Source organism: Schistocerca piceifrons, chromosome X (assembly GCF_021461385.2).
Source record: "Schistocerca piceifrons isolate TAMUIC-IGC-003096 chromosome X, iqSchPice1.1, whole genome shotgun sequence".
NCBI lineage: Eukaryota > Metazoa > Arthropoda > Insecta > Orthoptera > Acrididae > Schistocerca > Schistocerca piceifrons.
The window spans coordinates 323,346,863-323,370,403 of NC_060149.1; the positions used below are offsets into that span (position 1 = coordinate 323,346,863).

At 41.0% G+C, this 23,541-nt stretch overlaps 1 protein-coding gene across 1 annotated transcript in view; it reads right to left on the minus strand.

The window, feature by feature from the left end:
• The window catches only part of LOC124721744 (probable E3 ubiquitin-protein ligase makorin-1), a 122,934-nt gene that overhangs the window by 11,462 nt on the left and 87,931 nt on the right, over positions 1–23,541 (minus strand). The window contains exon 8 of the mRNA XM_047246847.1: positions 13,580–13,736. Within this exon, the coding sequence (XP_047102803.1) occupies positions 13,580–13,736 (157 nt within the window). The remainder of the gene's footprint in view (positions 1–13,579; positions 13,737–23,541) is intronic.

Genomic DNA, 23,541 nt, shown 5'->3' on the forward strand with positions numbered 1-23,541 from the left:
CTGCAGTTACACTGTCTGTCAAAAGCGACAGAAATTTGGTGCACTCACTCAGGAGACTTCAAATAATACATGCGTAACATTTCACATTCGTAGCATTGTTTTCGGCTCAGGAAAAAAAAAAACAAGTGGTGCATTACTTTCTGGGTAAACCTCAAAGAAATGATGTGTGACTGAACTACTTTGTGACACATTCAAATTGCACCCAATATTTTGAGAAGAATTCTGAATATTACACAAAATCTTAACACAGAAACCACACTCACCTCAATATCAGTTAAAATAAAGGGCAGGTCCTATGGGAGACCCAGATCAACCCTTAGGTCATTCAACTATAACTGTCATATTGACAGCTGTGTCCCACATCTGTCACACACTGGGGGCTCCTCACAATGTAAGATAAAGCAATGTGTCAATGAACCATGTCCCACTCTAAGCTGTGTAAAGGCTACATCTTCAACTCATCGCAGTCGGAAGAAGATAGCCCCGGTTGCACTGAAGGTTTTACGGAATGTAGTTTATTATGCCTCACCTCCAGCCCTGGGTCCTCGTAACACCACATGGTCTTTTTGTCACAAATGAGGTGACAGCCAGCAGGGGAACTGAACAGCACACACAAGGTTGAAGGGAGCAAGCCTCATTGGCAGCTGCATCAGCAAGTTCTCTTCCCCGGATACCTGTGTGCCCTGGAACGAAGCAGCCAACTATTTTCTAGTCCTGCCTTTGCAAGGGAAGGAGAGCTTTCTGCACTTCTTCCACCATTCGGTCTGCTGGGTATATCTGATGTATAGGGGAAGGGCATCATGGGAATCTGAGCAGGTAAGGAATTCCTTGCCATGACACCGTCTCCAACTGCTCCAGTGCCCTCAGGATTCCACATTATCAACTGAATACTGCTCTGGGAGCCCTATCTCGTAGACAATGTTGGGGAAGACAACAGAGCTGCCAATACAATCTCACTGCTTTTGTTCACAAATGTGAACAGTAATAAAGTCTCGGTGGTGATGTAAAATCTCCTTAAGTAATCTGGGACTCTTTAGTAGCCAGGAGTATGCCCTACTCTACCCCTGTACCCCTACTTGCAGTAACTTAAGGCTCTCCCTCATACAGATACTGAACGGTCTTGCTGCCTCTGGACTGACTGAAAAGCCATTCCAGTGGCAGCTGCACAACTTACCTAGGTACTAGTGATTTAGGAGTGGGCAAAGCCTTATATCTTGAGGTAACGCAAGCAGTAGACGTCTAATACACAGCGGGGACTCACCAGTCTGATCCATAAACCCAGCATCTGTATTCAAGCCAGGGTCACTCAAAGATCTTATGAAGTTGGAGCTGATGCGCCCTGTCGACTCCCCAAGACCTATGACACATTTAAGGATGTTCAAGGGCTTGAGACATCTCAGTTTGAGTTCTTTAAGGTGTGGCAACCATGTTATCTTCTCATCAAAAGTGGGACCCAGATATTTCACCTTTTCCTTGGAAATAGGATGTGTACCCCCAGTTTTGGAATGAGTAAATCAAAGAAAGGGCAGAAACAATTTTCTCCAAAGAAAATTTAAGGATACAGGGTACTTATAAAGGGTTGAAAACTCAAAATTTTTATGCCTTTATTAAATTATATAGCCTTTTCTGATTACACTGATATATACATTTTAGGGTTTCAAATTAAAAATGACCTACATATACCAAATTTTGAAGTTATGGTCACGTATGCCATCACACCCCATTTATTTCTGTTACAGAAACCAGTATTATTTCGAAAAGAACTGTGAACTTTCTGTTTCCAGTGATTATACGTATGATACTTTGTATATGTTGTTAACAGTGCAGGATTCTAGTGTCTGTAAATGATTATCTTTGTTAGTATTTACTTTTGTTTCACTGAAGCAGTTTGTTCACATGTTACTAAAGTTTGTTGCCCAAGTGCTACATATATTTGTGGGAGTACATATCCTTTAGTGTGCAATAAATACGAACTGTGCCACACATCAAGAAATTCAATAAAAGGAAATTACATGGTAACCAGTTCACAAACAAAGCAAGCCACACTGTTTAAAGTAACTTATGTATCAGTTCTTCAGGGAAGAAACTGCCACTTAACATGCCTCCTGGCGATTCAAATTTTTGTGTTAACAATGGCACTGTTTGCAGTGGATTTTTTTGTTGTTGATGTGGGCATCTTATCTTCTTTGATAAAGGAAGTGGTGAAATGTGATGGTGTAGTCTGTTTGGAAATAACTGAACAACAAAGTAGCAGGAAGGGTTTAGCTTCGAAATTAGTTGTTCTGTGTAGATCCTGCAATAAATCTACCTCGAAAATGACTTCGAACATTGTGCATAATTCATATGATGTGAATTTGAAGTTAGTGAATGCAATGCATGCAATAGGAAAAGGAGGCTGCTCAAGCATTTTGTGGTTTGATGGACCTTCCTCCTCCTCCACCTCCCAGTAGGTTCAGTAAGTACATAAAAATACTTTTAGGTGCCTTCACAGTTGTATCTAAAGCATCTATGAAACTTTAAGCAGAAGAAACTGGAGATATTAGTGGAACCAGGGACATTTCTGTTGCACCTGACGGGGCATGGCAACGTCGAGGACATCGTTCCTTGAGCGGTGTTTTATGTGCTACTTCTCTGGAGAATGGGAAAGTAGTTGATGTTGAACACTTATCCAAGTACTGCCACACCTGTCATGGTAACACTGAAGGACATATTGAACATCAGTGTTCTAAGAATTATGATGGTTACAGTGGAGTTATGGAGTGTGACGGAGCTCTAAAAATATTTCAGAGGTCGGTGGCTGTTTATAACGTTAGATATACGAAGTACCTGGGTGATAGGGATTCTAAAGCTTCCAATAAAATTAATGAGTTCAATGTTTATGTTGATACCTTGGTAACAAAACTGGGGTTTTGTGGACATGTGCAAAAGAGGATGGGTACCAGATCGAGAAAGCTACATAGAGAAATGAAAGGAAAGTTGCTATCTGATGGAAAATCTGTCTCGCTGAGGCAGATTGACAGAAACTGAAATAGACCACCTTCAGAGTTATTATGGACTAGCCATTAGACGAACTGCACCTCTGAATGATGTTACAGCAATGAGAAAAGCTGTATGGACCACCTACTTTCTTAAGTTGTCCACAGATGACCACCTTGTTCGTGGACTTTTCCCCAAAGTTTGGTGAGTTACCAAAAAGCAAAAGGAAGTAGTCAAATATACCATCATAAGCATTCTCTTCCTGAGCCTGTTATGAATGAAATAAAACCCATTTTTGGACACCTGAGTGACCCTGCTTTGCTTAGTGAAGGTCTTCAAGGGGGCACTCACAAGACAAATGAAAGTTTATACCACTGCATAATGGAATGATTACCCAAGAATGTTTTTGTAGGACTAAATACATTAAAAATTGGTGTACTAGATGCAGCGATATGTTTCAGTGATGGAGTGATAGGAAGGGTGCAAGTCCTGAGAAATTCAGGCATAAAATGTGTCTCTAATATGGAAGATCAATTGCTTGCATGTGACAGACAACAGGTGCATGAAGCTGAAAGATTTGCTTTTCGAGTTACCAAAGAAGCAAGAAGTGCTAAAAGGAATGCCAAGAGGAAGATTGAAGAGGAAGACATGTTGCAGGATGAAGACTATGCTTCAGGAATGTTCTGAGGCACAGTTTAATTGGATTCATGTATTCATTCGCAATTTCCCCACAAGCTGTATTTTTCAGAATTCGGGTCCAAATATTGCAATAGTCCATACTTATGTAGTAGACTTAAGTTTTATTACGGGATCAACTAAATTATAGGAAAATAACATTTTCATTAGAAAAAAAATATAAAATTAAAATGTAAGATATGATTTTTTTATCCTTATAATATACATAATACGCGGAATTAAATAGGTCTAGTACCTCAGCCATCGTGTCATGCATATCTGGTAAAAATTTGGTATCCTTCAGATGTATAACAGTGGATTAAATGGTACCTCAATATGAGGAAGCATTTTGGAAAAAAAAAACTGCATCAATTTCTTTGCAATTTTTTTGATAACCTTAAGCAGGTTCAAAAATATTCAAAATACAGTAGAGTCCCATTAATCTGAACTAATTGTGACCGGACCTTGTTTGGATTAACGATTTGTTTGGATTGGCCAGAATAATGGTGACGAATTTCTAGAATAAAGTATACCAAGCAGACACAAATAGGCACACCACGGTAACAAATGGGAACAAGTGTGGGAACACTCACTCTCACTCCCTGCCCTTGTTGTTGTGCATTGTTGAGGCCTTTGTAGTGTCTGAGGTCAGTGCACTGCCAGTTGGCTCACAAAGTGCTTGGTTATGTTAGTTATCGATCACTGGCACGCCTAACAGTTGTATTGCATTCGTTCAGGTGTAGTGGTGTACGTACTTTCGTCATGAGTAAACGTTAACTCTCAAAGAAAAACTGAATGCTTTGCAGCAGACAATGGTGAGAATGTATTTAAACTGGCAATGGAACTGGGTGTTGGTAAAGCAACCATTTGTGATTGGAGGAAGACCCGAGTGAAGCTTTAACGGTCCTGTGCAACGTCTTCGAGAAAAACACTCGAAATTCAGCAGACTTAGAAAACTCCCAGTACGATAAAGTGGATGAAGTTCTTTTCCTGTGGTGTACAGAGGAAATAGAAACGGGAACTCCTTTGAGTGGAGCACTGGTTCAAGAGAAGGCTGTTTATTTGAACAAGTTAATGAATGATGGGAAGTCTTTTAGTGTGAGTATGGGTTGGTTGGACAGAATCAAAAAACGTCATGGAATCCATCAGCTGACAATTACTGGAGAGAAGCATTCTTCCGATTGTGATGCAGCGAAGGAATACTTGGGTGAGTTTGGAAAAAATTATAAGAGAGGGAAGTATTCTCCCCAACAAATTCATAATGCTGACAGGACTGGCCTTAATTTTAGGGCATTGCCAACAAAAAGCCCGGCACCAAAATCAGAAGACCATGATCCTGGTTTTAAAATGTGCAAAGATTGTGTGGCTTTATTAGCATGCAGCAATGCTGCTGGTAATCACAAGCTGCCTTTCATACTGATCAGAAAATCTGCTAGGCCCAGAGCTTTTAAAAACTGCAACATGAAGACCCTGCCCGTATATTATCGCAACCAGAAAGAAGTATGGATGGATGGTAAGCTGTTCAAAGAACGGTTTCACAGCCAATTTGTTCCCTCTGACGGTTTTATAAGGAAAATCATTTGTTTCCCTGTGCAATCCTTTTGATTGATAACACGCCGTATCACCCCAGCACTGAGGAAACTACGTGATGGAGAAATTGTGGCAAAGTTTTTGCCGCCGAATGTTACACCACATCTACAGCCGATGGACCACAGTGTACTGCAAACATTAAAACTGATTTACAGGAAACAACTTTTAATAACGCTGATCCAAAATTGTAGCATTCCTTTAGGCACGGCAGAATATTTCAGAAAATACTCTGAGAAAATCGTGGAGAAAACTGTGGACATCTCTTGAATTTCAGGACAGCCCAGCTGAAAATGAAGAGGAAAATCTACTACATATGATACAGACAATCCCTGAATGGGAAGAAGCTAGTGAAGGTGACGTAGATGTGTGGATGGCAGCAGATGGGGCATGTGCGGAGAACCTTACTGACGCTGATTTAGTTTAGTTGCTGCTGTGACTCACGACCGAGAAGAAGTGGGCTGCTGTGACAGAAGTGAGAATGAGCCTGAAAGCGACAAAGGAGAGCTGGTGCCACATAGTGACGCAGGAGAAGCCCATGACCTCGTGCTACGTTGTTTGGAGCAACAGCCCACTGCTACACCTGCTGATTTGATGTTTATGAGACGATGGCGCAAGTATGCGTCATAACAGACTCTTCATAATGAAAAAACCAACGACTGAGGTTTTCATCTAAAAAGTAGGGATAAAATGTCCACTATATTTTAGTAAGTTTGACAGCTTTTCTTTCATTGTTATGCATTGTTTAAACACAATATTTTCTTACCAATTTTCCTAATACATGTTTACTGTACTGTGTAAATTAAAATAGTGTGTACATAGAGCAGTTTACCACATGCTTTTCCATACTTAGTCTAGCATTTTTCACGTCCAGATTACCCGAACATTGCATTTTCCTTTTTTTCTGATCACCCGGAAGAAGAGCTATTAAAGAAGCACCACCAGACATTTCTTTGACACCAAAACACACTATAACATGCTGGATCTAATGGTGACATGCACTGGTTTACTACGACAAGAATTTCAAAATTGTTACAGTCATTCTGAACATAACTGCTTTTCCAAATGGAGTTCTGTACATTTGGTACTTCACAAGTGGTTTCAATTCATATTGAGAATGCATTTTAAATGCAATTATTTTTTGTTAGGCTTTATTTGTGTTAAGATTTTTTTTGGAGGAACTTGTGGCATTGTCTAGTGAGGGAAACAAAACACTATTTCAGAACATGGTTTTGGGAATCCTGACAAAAAACTCAACATATATCTAAAAGTAAAAATAAAATACATGAGATTGCAGTCTTTCTCAGCGTATTCCACTGATGAATTCCTCTTGGGTTATCAGCTGAGTGGTGGCGCAGTCTGGTCACAACATTTCGATGAGTTTCGTACCCATCATCTTCCGGCTAAGTGTCGGGATGCTGTGTTCTGGATACCTATACAGCTGCTTGGCCATCGTCCGCTCATGTAGTCCGGCCAATCACGTTCCTCCGGAAGGGAGTACTGTGTTGGTAGTGGTGGGGGCCGCGGCGTGGCCTGGTGTCAAGACCTGGTGGCTATCCAATCTGCCTACGGATGCCGCTGCCTTCTGATTGTAGCATTCCTGACGTATTTTGTCAATTGCAGCATTCCACGCTGCACTGAGCTTAAAACTGCTATCCCTGTTTACTAAAGTGTTGTGCAGATGTATCTCCACTCCATCTTTGAAGATAGAGTCCCAGAAACCGTTGGCGCTGCACAGCTTCTTCGAGTTTCAAATTCCAATGTGTGTCCCTCAATAATGTTGTTATGTTCTGCTATCACAGGCTTGTTTGCCTGTTCTAGTCATATGTTCCTGATGTGTTCAGTACAGCGCTGGGAGATACATCATTGTGTCTCCCCAACATATTCCATCCCACATTCGCATTCAATACTGTAAATGCCTGACATCTGCAGCCCCAGCTGATCTTTGGTTGAGCCAAGTATACCTGTAACTTTTTGCGGTGCGCGAAAGATGGTCGGTTTTTTCGTGCTTCTTTAATATTCTTGCGATCTTGGCAGTCAGCGGTCCAGCAAACGGCAGAAACGCAACAAGATTTGCTTCGTCGTCTTCTGGTTTCTCCTCCCGCCTCTCCTCTGCATGCAAACATGTGTTATTTGTCTCTCGGTGTAGCCATTTTTTCAGAAGGTTTCCCACAGATGTGCTAACACAGACAGCAAATTCTCGCTGTCACAGATCGACCTGGCTCTTTGTACTAAGGAGTTTGGTACCGAATTACATTGTGCTGGATGGTGACAGCTCCGAGCATTGAGATGTAAGTCCATGTGTGTCATCTTCCTGTAGACCGAGTGTCCCAACGTACCATCCGGATTTTTCTTGATTGAAATACCCAAGAAGGGAAGACAGCCTCTCTCTTCTACCTTCATGGTGAATTTGATGCTGACATGTATGCCACTGAGATGGTGTAGACCTCTCTCTTCTACCTTCATGGTGAATTTGATGCTGACATGTATGCCACTGACATGGTGTAGAAACTCCTGTAGTTTTTCCTTGCCATGGGGCCAAACTAAGAAAGTGTCTCCTCGCAGGAGACCTTCTGTAAAGCTTGGAAGGTAGGAGATGAGGTACTGGCAGAAGTGAAGCTGCAAGGACGGGTCGTGAGTCGTGCTTGGGTAGCTCAGTTGGTAGAGCACTTGCCTGCGAAAGGCAAAGGTCCCGAGTTCGAGTCTCGGTCTGGCACACAGTTTTAATCTGCCAGGAAGTTTCATATCAGCGCACACGCTGCTGCAGAGTGAAAATCTCATTCTAGAGCTAAGGAATCATCCAGCAGCACCCGGGTGAAAAGATAACTGAAATCAAAGCTGACTAGTAGATCATTCCCATCCATGTGTAACCCTTGGAGTACCTTAACAAACTGGGTTGAGTTCTTGAGATGGTGAGGGCAGTGACCCACGAGTAGTTTTAACAGTTGTGCTAGGTGCTTGGCTACACCACACGTCAGAGTTTATGGTGTTCAATACGGGATGTAGTGGGAGATTCTCCTTATGGATCTTCGGGAGGCCATAGTCACGGTGGATTGGTTGGTTGGCGTTTAAGGGACCAAACAGCAAGGTCATCAGTCCCTTGTTTCAAATGTGGCCCATTCCGATAGTATGACATCTCAGAAAAGTCAGAACGATAAAAGGGAAAAGGCTAAAAAATGTAAAAGGGCAGTCATGTTGTCAATGGTAAAAACAAAATGATGTAAGTCAGCAAGAGAGCAAACCCAACGCTATGCTAGAGGCAGGAAATATCCCACTTCTGAAGCAGTAGAGGCAAGACAACCTGCGACTTAAAAGGTGAGTCACGGTGGAGCCGGTGCCAGAGGATAAAGCTTCCTGATGGTGTTTCTCTCAAGTCCTGAGCTGTTGAGAAGGTTGTTGGTCTTGCGCAACACACAAGCAGTCGCTTTGTATGCTAGATCTTGTAGTGAGGTGTCGATCTTCTGCCAGTAATCTTCTGACTTCAGCAGGACTTCGCATTCCCTTTGTCTGCTAAGACCACTATATCCCTGTCATCATGATGGTTCAACAGTGCCTTGCGCTCTTCTGCCGCAATGTTGTTGTTCGGCATTCTTGTTTCTCAAGTACCCTGCTGATCTCCCTCCTCACTTCCTCGGCTGCTCTTGGTGCAAGTCCACATATGGCTTGCTCGACGTTGCTGATGATGTCATGTTTTGGTAACATTCTTGGAATTGAAGCACTCGGCTGATAACCTGAGAAGAATTCATCATTGGAATACGCCGAGAGAGACTGCAATCGCATATACCACACCTCTGCGGGGAGATGCTGCAGAATCTACGAATCAAGAAAGGAAAGCTGCTCTACAGATTAGCCTTCTTGCTGAAGTGTTGAGATAAGGAAGTGATGCCGCAGTTTGCGTACTTGCAGCATCCTGTCAACACGGCGAGGACAAAACGCATATTATGACAGGCTGGTTCAGCCTTGGTACGGAAACACATACATGTTACCAGAATACAACTCTACAAGAATGCCAAGACTTTGCTCACTCACCACCTGTACCTAGCCTCCACTCTCCCAGCACACATCTGGGAGTGGCTGGACGCCAGCAGTGAGCCCTACTAAAAGAAAGCCACCGACAAACAGTGCAAGAAGTTCCTATGACTTCCCGGCAGATGTCAACAGGAGGAGAAAGCAAGCAATATTAAGACCGTCATCAACCTATCAGAGAGAGCACTGAATGAGCCAACGATCTCCGTGCTGTCGAAAGGCCTGAACTTTGCTCCAACTGCAAGAACGTTACCATCATCAGCAACGTCAAGTCAAGCCATATGTGGACTCCCACCGAGAGCGGCCAAGGAAGTGAGGAGGGAGGAGAGAGACCAGCAGGGTACTTGAGAAAGCAAGAATGCCGAACAACAACACTGCGGCAGAAGAGCGCAAGGCACTGTTGAACCTTTACGATGACAGGGATTTACTGGTCTTAGCAGACAAGGGAATGCGACAGTCCTACTGAAGACAGAAGACTACTGGCAGACGATCGACACCTTACTACAAGATCTAGCATACAAAGAAGCGGGGAAAAACACTACTGCTTCTGTTACGCGCAAGACCATCAATTTTCTCAACAGCTCAGGACTTGACAGAAACATCATCAGGAAGATTTACCCTCTAGCACCGGCTCCACCGTGACTGTATGGTCACCCGAAGATCAATAAGGAGAATGTCCCACTACGTCCTATACGGAACACCATAAATTCTCCGACATATGGTGTAGCCAAGCACCTAGCACAGCTGTTAAAACCACGCGTCTGTCACTGCCCTCACCATGTCAAGAACTCGACCTAATTTGTTAAGGTACTCCAAGGGTTACACCAGGATGAGAATGATCTACTAGTCAGCTTTGATGTCACTTCTCTTTTCACCCGGGTGCCACTGGATGATTCCTTCGGAGATCACTTCAATGAGGACACACTCAGCATCTTTCTTCTCATGTTGACCACAACATACTTCAAATGTGGTGGGAAATTCTATGAGCAAACAGATGCTGTTGCCATGGGTTCCCCCCTGGCCCAGGTATTGCCAACTTATACATGGAGCACTTTGAAGACGTGGCACTGAACACTGCTCGCCGTAAACGAAAGGTGTTCTACAGATACGTAAATGACACTTTTTTTAGTGTTGCCCCATGGCAAGGAAAAGCTACAGGAGTTTCGACACCATCTCAGTGGCATACATGTCAGCATCAAATTCACCATGAAGGTAGAATAGAGAGGCTGTCTTCCCTTCTTGGGTATTTCAATCAAGAAAAATCCGGACGGTACGTTGGGACACACTGTCTACAAGACGACGACACACATGGACTTACATCTCAATGCTCGGAGCTGTCACCATCCAGCACAATGTAACTCGGTACTAAACTCCTTAGTACAAAGAGCCAGGTCGATCTGTGACAGCAAGAATTTGCTGCCTGTGTTAGCACATCTGTGGGAAACCTTCTGAAAGAATGGCTACACCGAGAGACAAATAACACATGCTTGCATGCAGAGGAGAGGCGGGAGGAGAAACCAGAAGACGACGAAGCAAATCGTGTTGCGTTTCTGCCGTTTGCTGGACTGCTGACTGCCAAGATCGCAAGAATATTAAAGAAGCACAAAATAACGACCACCCTTCGCGCGCCGCATAAAGTTAAATATATACCTGGCTCAACCAAAGACCAGCTGGGGTTGCAGACGCCGGGCATTAAGAGTATCGAGTGCGAATGTGGGATGGAATATATCAGGCAGGCACAACAATGTATCTCCCAGCACCGTACTGAACACATCAGGAACGTATGACTATGACAGACAAACAAGTCCGCAATAGCAGAACATAGCATTATCAAGGGACACACCGTCAAAAAAAAAAAAAAAAAACGAAGAAGCTGTGCAGCGCCAATGGTTTCTGGGACTATCTTCAAAGAGGCAGTGGAGATATGTCTGCACAACAATTTAGTAAACAGGGATAGCGCTTTTCAGCTCAGTGCAGTGTGGAATCCCACAACTGACAAAATACATCAGGAACACTCCGATCTGAAACAGTGGCATCCACAGACAGATTGGATACTCACCGGGTCTCAACACCGGGCTGCACCGCCACCGCCACCACCACCACCACCACCACCACCACCACCACCACCACCACCACCACCGACACAGTACCCCCTTCTGGAGGAACATGACTGGCCGACCTACAGAAGTGGATGACGGCCAAGCAGCTATATAGATATGCAGAACACAGCATCCTGACACTTCGCCAAGAGATAATGGGTATGAAACTCATTGAAATGTTGCAGCAAGATGATGCCACCATTCTACTGATAACCTGAGAAGAATAAAATAAGTAAAATAGACTACCTCCAGTGATCACAGGTTCCTTTCACTGCCGTAACATCATATTTATAATGTCATGTTTTGTCAACAAATATGGCTTCGAGAACTATTAGGTGCAAGGATCATATAGCAGAAGTGAAAAGTTATCACCAAGTACATAATGTATATATTGTAGAACACTATTACAGAATAAACTTTAAAGGATTTTATGGAATAAATTTTTAAAGAATTTTGAGATCTTTGTTTCGTGGTGATGAATGCACGTGTTGTAATAAATATTTCTGGTGGTATATAAATACGATTTTGTCAACTTAATATAGCTTTAACTTTACACTCTTTTACACAAAAGGGTGACATGTTGCAACCTTTAAGTACAATAATTATGTTGGCTATAGTGGTAAAATATGCGCAAATAATCATTTGGTTGGGATGCACAGACAGAAATGAAAGGCTGGATGCAGAGCGAGGGGAAGTGAGAGAGAAAGAGAGAGGGTAATAGGAGTGAGTGGATGAGAGCAAACTAACAAAGCATGGGTTCTTAGGATTGTATCTGTTACATGTAATAACTGCCTAAAGGCTGGGGTAATACAATTGCTCAGTGCTTCAAATATACAGATGGATGTACAGTTTGTGCCATTATTTGATGTAGATAAACTGTACATCCATCTGTATATTTAAAGCATTGACCAGTTTTATTATCCCAGCCATTGGGCAATTATTACATGTAAAAGGTATAATCCTAAGAACCCCTGCATTGATAGTTTGCTCTCATCCAGTCACTTCTCCACCCCCTTTCTCCCTTTCTCTGTCTCTTACCCTCCTCTGCATCCAGCCTTTCATTTCTGTCTGTGCATCCCAACCAAACTCTTATTTGCATATACTTTTACCACTGTAGCCAACACAATTATTAAACAGTGACAGGTAACAGTAAACTACTTGTTTCATTTAACTGGGAGTGCATGTTTGAAGAATATGGAAATAGATGCTAATATTTACTGTTCTTTGTGTCTCTAAGTGAGTGTGTGTAATGGTACACAGTGTTGTCAGTGCACCTCTAATATTCCACAACGAACCTGAACCTTTAGCAAGACAATGCACTACCACGTCAGTCCCAAATCATGTTTCAGAGATTCGAGAAATACTCAATAGTTGTCTGCAACACAACTGAATAAGATGAGGACACACTGAATCCGGATCTGACTAACAGCCCTTGAATTGTGGGCAGCAATTGGCAGTCATAAACCAAGACGGATTTCACATTTTGGTGTCTCCTGGAGCCCTTCCTATGGTACGTCACTGCTTTCGTTAAAGTAAAAAATAGGTGCTACATGCTACTAACAAGGCATGTTCACTAATGTTAATGCTGTTTTGCATGTGTTAAATACTTATGGGATGCACTTTATGGAATGAAAGATCTATGATGTTTGTGTCAACTTTATTTCATTTCAAACCCCAACATAAAATTTAAAGCACATTCATTATTATGTCAGATAAATCATTTAATTTTTTGAACTCCCACCTCATACTTATGAGAAATAAATCTTTCACACTGATAGCCTTCAAAACCTTTTACAACTACATATTAATGCATTGCTCTTTCAATACTTTATACTGTTTGGGCACCAACAAGACAGATTTGTGTAATTGAGGCAAGGGGCTAATTAATTCAAATAATATCTTGCAGATCAGAGAAGTTTTTGCTGTTTAGTATTATTAAACCAATAGGCTTTTTTCTGGACAATTTTGTGTTTCACAACAGTACTAAAGAGCAACACTTTCCAGACATCAGCACAATTCTTGGTAAATTGCACCACTGGGTTAAGACATTACAGTGATTATCTTAAATAAAGGAAGCCAATTTTTCACACTGCTGATGTTTGTCATTTTGATTCAAGTCTATGGAAGTGGCGCACAAAAAGAATAACTGAAATAAAATCTTTATTAACGATACTGAAACATTCTTAAATTTATTTGTAAAAAAAAAAACAAGTTACCTGAAAATGTGGCAATCCTTCTGCATTGATACGCTTTGGTCTTCTGAAATCGAGATGGTCTGGTTTTGTTCCATCAGGCAATGTATGTAGGTAGAAACATTTATCCCCAAATGGGCATTTGCCTTTTCCAAAATTGTACAGTCGGCATGGTTTTACCCTGTAACAATACAGCTTTAAGAAAAAAGAACTGCTGCAAGAACCTTTTCATAATTAATTTTAGATATGCTCTCACCTAGAACATCACATGTATTTTACATTTTGGCAAAGCATCAGGAAACAGGCTTGTTTTGTAGTGGATGTAAACATCTTTAAGAAATCTTTTTCCCATCTTCTGAGTGGTCTTCAGTTACTTCTCATTTAAGAAGAAACACAAAGATGACTTTTCCGTTGTTTATTAGTTCTTCCCTGCATCTCACTCATCAAGTCATGTAACATTTTTATTTTTATTGACTGTATTATAGGAACATTTCAACCATTATGTAGTCACAAAGAAGCAGCTTCTGTGACCTAGTATGTAAGTGTACTGTTTGACTGTCACATCAGTTCTACATCTAAATTCAAACTCTGCATGCCCCATGATGTGGAGGGTACGTTAATTACCACTGTTGTTTCTCCTTTTTTATGTTCAGTTTGTGAATGCTGCACAGAAAGAGTAACTGCCAGTAAGCCTTCATATCAGCTTTTTTTATTTTGTTATTGCCATCTTACAATATTTAGGTGGAAGTTTGCCTAGCTTCTTAGAATCCATGTTGTTGCAGTTTTAAGGGTAAATGTATCAATACAGCACATCACATCTTGCAGCATCTGTCACTCAACTTGAATGAATCTTCCCATTTCACTCTCATCATTAATGAACAAAACTGTAATGAGCATACCACTATGCTCTCCACCTCATCCAATACGTCTACCTGAACAATCGGTTCTCGTCTAATTTTGTTTATTTCTGAAATACGAAGTGTAGCATTCTGTAAGTTAATTTTTGTTAGGCATTTGATAGGCCTGTTCCTACTCCAAAATATGTTTCAATATTGACTAAATCTAGTGGCCAAGTCTCATACACTTGGGAAGTAAGATGGCAGAAGTGGATCAAGAAGCTAACAAGTAAAGAAAAGAAACATTATAATGTGAAGCAGCAATAAAATGTCAGAAAGCATCATAGTTTATTTTGCTGCTGTTTGTTGGATTTTGCATACTTGAAACTTATGAACACTGCACAGACAAAAGTAGAGAATGCCTAGGATTTGTAATATTGTTCGCTTTGCATTTAATAGAGAAGTGAAGGCAATGGTGGTGACAGGTCTATCCTCTCGCATTGTGTGTGGGGCGAATGCTTTTCAGCAAAATGAGCCAGAAAAGAATTTACTAGTTTCAAGAAAGATTGTGTTGAACATGCAGATAATTGCAATAACTGGCGTGAAATGAACTGGAACATTTAATCATCATCCAACAGTTGCATTGAATGAACAAGGATCAGAAGTCAAGGTTGGGAGTACTGCTTGGTCTAATTCAAAGCAACAAAAGGTAAATGGGTGAATATTACTGCGCATTTGTTTGAGCATCATCAGGTCACTAATTGGTAAGTCATATGCAATATTGTTACTGTAGATGAGTTATGATGTGTTTGATAACTTCTTAGGACGAAATTAACAGCTGAGCCCTAACAAAAGACATATACTCAGGCAAACGGCAGTGTCGACATAGTATTTTTCATCTGGAAGGACAGAAAGGGTGTTGTGCTCTACAAATTTTTTCCCAGGGTTGTGTCCATTGCAGCTGGTATTATTTGCTAACAACTGACATTCTGGTCACAATGTAACAAAAATGACCAACAAAGCTCATCATGCATTGCTACAACGCAGTAAAACATTCTGCTGATGTCACAAACAGAACTATCCAGCAGTTAGTTTGGGAGTCATCCATCATGCAGTACTATTTCTGATCTTATACCCTCAAATGTTTACTTATTGAAGAACCATCAAAAAAATTCCTTTCGGTATGACAATGTAGTTCACACCTGGTTTGACGACATCTTTAACACAGAACCAGGTGGCTCTCAGTTAACTACCTGAGCACTGTCAGACCAATTCAGTTAATTTGAAAGAATATTCAGGGCGTCCCAAGAGGAATGATACACACTATGTGATCAAAAGTACCCGGACACCTGGCTGAAAATGACAGACAAGTTCGTGGCGCCCTCTATCAGTAAGGCTGGAATTCAGAATGGTGTTGGCCCACTCTCAGCCTTGATGATAGCTTCCACTCTTGCAGACATATATTCAATGAGGTGCTGGAAAGTTTCTTGGGGAATGGCAGACCATTCTTCATGGAGTGCTGCTCCGAGGAGAGGTATCGATGCCAGTCAGTGAGCCCTGGCACGAAGTCTGCATTCTAAAACATCCCAAAGGTGTTCTATAGGATTCAGGTCAGGACTGTGCAGGCCAGTCGATTACAGGGATGTTATTGTTGTGTAATCACTCTGCCACAGGCCACGCATTACGAAAAGGTGCTCGATCATGTTGAAAGATGCAATCACCATTCCTGAATTGCTCTTCAACAGCGGGGTGCTTAAAACATCAACATAGGCTTGTGATGTGAAAGTGCCACGCAAAACAACAAGGGATGCAAGCACCTTCCATGCAAAACACGACCACACTATAACATTACCGGCTCCGAATTTTACTGTTGGCACTACACACACTGGCAGATGACGTTCACAGGGCATTCGCCATACCTACACCATGCCATCATATCGCCACACTGTGTACTGTGATTCGTCACTCCACACAATATTTTTCCACTGTTCAATCATCCAATGCCTATGCTCCTTACACCAAGCGAGGCGTCGTTTGGCATTTACCAGCATGATGTGTGGCTTACGAGCAGTCGCTCGACCACGAAATCCATGTTTTATCACCTGGTGCCTAACCGTCATAGTACTTGCAGTAGATCCTGATGCAGTTTGGAATTTCCGTGTGATGGTCTGGATAGATGTTTGCCTATTACTCATTACGACCATCTTCAACTGCCGGCGGTTTCTTGTCAGTCAACAGACGAGGTCGGCCTGACGCTTTTGTGCTGTATGTGTCCCTTCACGTTTCCACTTCACTATCACATCTGAAACAGTTGACCTAGGGATGTTGAAGAGTGTGGAAATCTTGTGTACAGATGTATGACAAGTGACGCCCAATCACCTGACCACGTTCGAAGTCCATGAGTTACGTGGCGTGCCCCATTCTGCTCTCTCACAATGTCTAATGACTTCAGTAGTCACCGACATGGAGCAGTTGGCAGTAGGTGGCAGCACAATGCACCTAATACGAAAAACTTATGTTTTTGGGGGTGTCTGGATACTTTTGATCACATAGTGTATGTTCAGGGATATGACGAGAACTGTCATTCGAAGCATCGAAGTCCAGCAAAGAAGGGTTTTGAAATGCACACTTTAAGAACTATGAGCACTTCTTCAGTAGAAGAGGTGTTCCTCAGTAGTGAAGATAAAAAACTGTTCGTAGTCCTTAGGGTGTGCATAATACAGCCCATGCTTTGAATGATCATTTGTCATAATCCTGAATACTGATCATTCCTCATGGGACACACTGTATTGTTCCTAATTAAAGTAGACTGAAAAAATGCTCATAGCTCTTAAGGTATGCATTTCAAAGCCAATGTTTACTGGACTTCTCTTGCTTCAAATTGAATGATCATTCCTATCATATACCTGAACATATATGATTCCTCCTCAGCAGAGTGAGTTACAGCATTGCAGCAATACGTGATAGAGCTTTGTTGGTCATTTTTCTTACACTGTGACCAGAATGTGTCAGATGTTGGCAAATAATACAAGCTTCAATGGACACAACCCTAGCAAAAAGTTTGTAGAGCACAACACCCTTTCTGTGCCACCAGATGAAAAATACTATATCGACACTGCCATTTGCCAAAGTACAGGGTTATTACAAATGATTGAAGCGATTTCACAGCTCTACAATAACTTTATTATTTGAGATATTTTCAAAATGCATTGCACACACATACAAAAACTCAAAAAGTTTTTTTAGGCATTCACAAATGTTCTATATGTGCCCCTTTAGTGATTCGGCAGACATCACGCCGATAATCAAGTTCCTCCCACACTCGGCGCAGCATGTCCCCATCAATGAGTTCGAAAGCATCGTTGATGCGAGCTCGCAGTTCTGGCACATTTCTTGGTAGAGGAGGTTTAAACACTGAATCTTTCACATAATGCCACAGAAAGAAATCGCATGGGGTTAGGTCGGGAGAGCGTGGAGGCCATGACATGAATTGTTGATCATGATCTCCACCACGACCGATCCATCGGTTTTCCAATCTCCTGTTTAAGAAATGCTTCTGCTTTAGCCTCTTCCATAAGATTTTCCAAACCGTCGGCTGTGGTACGTTTAGCTCCCTGCTTGCTTTATTCGTCGACTTCCGCGGGCTACGCGTGAAACTTGCCCGCACGCGTTCAACCGTTTCTTCGCTCACTGCAGGCCGACCCGTTGATTTCCCCTTACAGAGGCATCCAGAAGCTTTAAACTGCGCATACCATCGCCGGATGGAGTTAGCAGTTGGTGGATCTTTGTTGAACTTCATCCTGAAGTGTCGTTGCACTGTTATGACTGACTGATGTGAGTGCATTTCAAGCATGACATACGCTTTCTTGGCTCCTGTCGCCATTTTGTCTCACTGCGCTCTCGAGCGCTCTGGCGGCAGAAACCTGAAGTGCGGCTTCAGCCAAACAAAACTTTATGAGTTTTTCTACGCATCTGTAGTGTGTCGTGACCATATGTCAATGAATGGAGCTACAGTGAATTTATGAAATCGCTTCAATCATTTGTAATAGCCCTGTATATGTCTTTTGTTAGAGCTCAGCTGCTAATTTCTTCTTAAGAAGTTAACAAGCACATCATAAATCATCACCAGGAACAATATTGTAGATGACTTCCCAATGAGTGGACTGATGATGCTCAAACAAATATGCATTAATACTCACCCATTTATTTTTTTGCTTTGAATTACAGCATGCAGTACTCCCAAACCTGACTTCTGAACCTTGTGTATTGAATGCATGTGTCATGTGATGGTTAAATGTTCCAGTTCATTACACGTCAATTATCTTGACTTCGTGAGTGTTGAAAATCTTTCATGCCAACACAATCTTCCTTGAAACACGTAAATTCTTTTTTGACACTTTTGTCCAAAAGCATTCACCTCAAACTCAGTACAAAGGGTTAGACCTGGCACCGCTGCCTTCATTTTCTATTAAACCCACAGCTAACAATATGCCACAAAGTTTTACCAAAGAATAATCACCAAACAGTGATAGGTTTTCAGAAGTTATTTTATTTAAGAAACCAATTTAAACATTTTATTAATGCCGTCTTCAAGTCCCTGCATGTTAAAAACGAGTGTGTATACGTGTAATATTTGTCAAGGTATACCACTAGTTGACATTACAGACAATGAAGTGTAATAATGAAAGTACTTAAAACCTACAAAATGCAACATGTAGTGTTAAGAAGAGTACCTGTTCATACAAAGCACAACAAAACAGAATATGTACACATATTGGTTCACATCAAAACTATTTTGATGTAATGCCTTTATAGTAGAACATGCTGAACATCACAGAAACAAAAAATAGACGCTATACAAAATAAGATGCACAAAAGGATAAAACTTGTCTAGTGTATATATTAACTCATATACATGAGAATCGCCATAGTTCTTAAGAAAAACTATCCCTGTTCAAATTAAAAGTCGTGATTTGACCTATGAAGTACACAATAGCGTGCTTATCTATTACCGAACTAATATCACCCACTATTAGTATTGTATCAGAGTAAGTTTTCACAATATCAAAATATGCTATCAGAGGCAACCCCAATAGTCAACAAATTACTACGTGAATAACAGTAAGAAAACACTTGTGAGGATTACTCATGAAATACATAGACAGCATAATGTTAAATGTAAAATACAAAAATATGCCTTACAGCCCCTTGAACATCAATCGGTGGGCAAATACTAGGATGGAACAAGCAAGCAACCCAAAATACTTATTAACCAAGCAGAGCCCCCCAAAAATCTCAATAGACTATGTAATTTCTACTCTCTTGGGATTTAAGGTGATATACTATTGATATTTATAGAATGATTAAACCCATCCAAATATGAACTAACACATAGCAAGCTGTTTCACAAAAGCAAGTGTAAGCACAGACCAGGCTAAAAGTATGCGAAGAGTGTGAAAACCGGCAAGAATACAAAATAGAAGCATAATAGTTAAGGAACTTACTAGCACAAACAGGAGCAATATTTTGAGTGGAAATGGAGTTGTTAAATGACCTCATACTACAAAACAATCAATGAATTTACCAATACTAAATCAAAGCCTTCTAAATAATGAGGAAAACAACCAATTTAGTAGTGCAGGACTACATATGCCGGGAGTATCAAGCTACAAAGTGAAATTTGCTACCCACTACAGTAGCCTAGAATATAATCAAATCCCACATATCATCTGGTCGACATCAATCAAAAATCCTTAAAAATCATAGAATTTGCATATGTGGTAAGAACATCAAAAAATTCCCCTTAAGGTGTATGCCGAAGTTAAAGTCAGGTCACACAGCTAACTTACACTACACAAACACAACTCATGAGATTCAGTCACACACCCAACACCCCACATATGACCTGAGGATTATGTCAATTTGGGTCTAAAATTTCACCAGGCTAAAAAAGGCATTCTAACTACGAGGGTAATCCCAAAACTAAAGTCTCCATTTTTTTTTTTTTACAAGTACATTGACCTGTTTATTCAATAGTTTACATCAGTTTACAGGTTTAAAATTTAGCTATTTTTCGACATAATCAGCATTTCTGTTGCTGCATTTCCGTAGATGCTCTGGCAGTTATTGTATGCCCATGTCATACCAGTTCGCCGCCACGCTGTTCAGAAAGTTATGAACTACCACTTTCACCTCATCGTCGGAGCTGAATTGCTGCGACCACAATGAACGCTGACAGGTACTGTGAGACTCTGAAAAAACCCAAAAGGGCAATTCAGAACAGGAGAAAAGGCATGTTGAGCAAGGGCGTTCACATTCTCCATGACAACACTCACCCACGCATCACTCAGAAAACCGTTGCTCTCCTGCAACAGTTTCAGTGGAACATAATCACCCACCCAACCTATAGTCCTGACTTGGCACCTGCTCCCTAGGTTAAAAGAACATTTGTCTGGAAAGTGATTCAGCTCCAATGACGGGGTGAAAGAAGAGGTTCATAACTTTCTGAACAGCACGGCAGCGAGCTGGTATGACATGGGCATACAATAACTGCCACAGCATCTACGGAAATGCAGCAACAGAAATGGTGATTATGTCGAAAAATAGCTAAATGTTAAACCTGTAAACTGATGTAAACCATTGTAGAAATAAACAGGTCTATATACTTATAAAAAAATAGGAGACCTCACTTTTGGGATTACCCTTGTATGTAAAAGATAACACTTATCAGTCTGAAGAATGCAATTAAATATCATGGGTTAATATAGCCAAATGAAATCTGTAGTTTAATGTCAAGGACTGAAATTGCTCCAGGGGATTACACAATATGTAGGTAATTAGCTAGATATCACATTCGCAGATAAGACTATACCAGCATGAATCCGCTATGAAGCACAGTATCAGTAAATGTGAATCCTCAAGGAACATGCAGGGGCCTGCAGCTGGCATTAATGAGATGCCAAAACTAGTCGTACAAATAATGTAACTTCTGAAAACATACGACTGTTTGGTGATTTTTCTTTGGTAAATATCCACAACGGATCGACAGAGATTGTTATGTCACAAATGTTGAACTTCTATTCCACTTGAGATTATTTTCCAAGGCTTACATAATTTTCATGAAGTTCAAGTATGGAGTACGCAAAACCCAATACTTAACAGGAAGATAAATACTGGAAATTCAAGCAAGTAAATGACAACTGATAAATACAGTCTCAGTGCCACACTGCAGTCACTTGGTTATGCATGTGGCGTACGGCCAGTCTCTTGGTGGCCACAAAAGGGCAAGGAAACTGGAGTGTGTAATGTACTGATCTCGATGCAGCCATGAGCTCCTTTGATGAATTGTTTCCGGAAGCTTTTGCTATTACTGATGGGTCAGAATGTGAAGTGAATACTTTTCCGGTTACGTCAGACTTACAACTTAAGCAGTTAAAAAAATAAGTGAGTGTGTGGACTCAAACTCACGACTCCAAATCCACGTTTCGTGATGTTTACAAGTAGACCACAAACTCTTACAGCACTGTAACTGCTTGAGAAGGAGAAACTCTTCCTCCAAACACTTCTGCATTCTACAATCTTGCCAAATTGTGGATATAGCCAGACATAGAAATCTGAGGGGTGGCCGGTTTTATTGGCTGCCTTAAGTGAACAACCTGCACTTGGTATCTGTCTCTGCAATGGCCACCAGGATCGACGACAGCCTGTACCTCAACATGCATATCAATGAGGTTTAGAAATTACTGAGTTAGGAATATTGACGTTTAAAAATTGGTTGTATTAAGTCACATTCTTATCCAGAACCTTGTGTACTTCCTACAAAAGAGAACAATGAAGAGGTCTGCATGTGCATACTTCATGAGAATGGGCAGTTACTTGTCATTTAACTTTCTCACAATATACCATTATTTCCTTGCAATGCCGACACATTGGCTGTTGAAACAGTTTCCACAAACTGATATCACTAGTGCAAAGCAGAATTTCCAAATCTGTGGAGTAAACACTACTTCCACATATATTTCTGAAGTTTATGTTACCAAGGACATTAAATTCTACCAGTGGGTCTGTAGAAAACCAGCTGCAATGCAAATGACTCCATTCATGCCCACTGCAGAAGGCTTTGCCTTTCTAAAAACATTGCTTGAAGATTTCTCTCTCCACATTTAGAACAGTGTAAGACAGAATTCAGAAATTGATGTACTGAAGGCTCATTTGTAGGATGGAGAAATAATTTTCCATTCACATTTTACAGATAATTTCAGCATCAAGTTTCAAAAGGAAATAACTCAAGTTCACTAAGTTCTGAAATTGTCACATTATTCTATTGTTATCCTGGTAGCAATGAGCTAACGGCAGTTTTCATATGACATTTGATTCTACATGTCATTGTTTTTATCTTTAATAAAGCTATTTTAACTGAGTTTCAACAACAGAGCCCTAAAATTATATTCTGTCATCACTGAACTGATGGAGCAGCACCTCAGTTCAAACATGGATTCATTTTTGAGCACTTCCTGCACTGTGAAGAACTGAGCATTTCCACCTGACTGTAGCTTCTTTGCAAGAGGTCACAAAAGGGTGTGGTTGATGGAATTTGCGATGAGATCAAGAGGATGGTATGGGTGAGCATACTGAGTGGTAACACCATGTTTCTAGTGCAGAAACATTTGCACAAATTGTATCAAAGGTTGTGAGAAAACTATGCATTTTGTATGTTCCTACAGAAGAAGCTGTTCCAATGACTGTCGGGCTCAGTGATCAATGGAAAGATGTGCGAAAGTGCTTGGGACATTATCCTTGCACTACGCAATGTGTGTGGAAATACATCACCACATCTGCTTTAGCTCAAATTCACTATTTACAGGAAGCATTACCACATATGTGTATTACTGTATGTGTGGAAATATCAAGTCCAAGTCTAACGTAGCCTTATATGAAATCTCAGTTGTTATGCCAATGTAGATGACAATTGTGGAGACTAATTTTGTAAAAATAACAGGGTGTATACACGGCCAAGGAAAAAAAATTCCCGGATTTACCCCGAATCTCCTGGTTAAAAATACATTTTCTCCCGCGTGAAAATACACTTTTTCTGTGTTAAGTGATAGTATACTTTCCCTCTGAACTGTAAAACGTATCCTTCGAATGGAT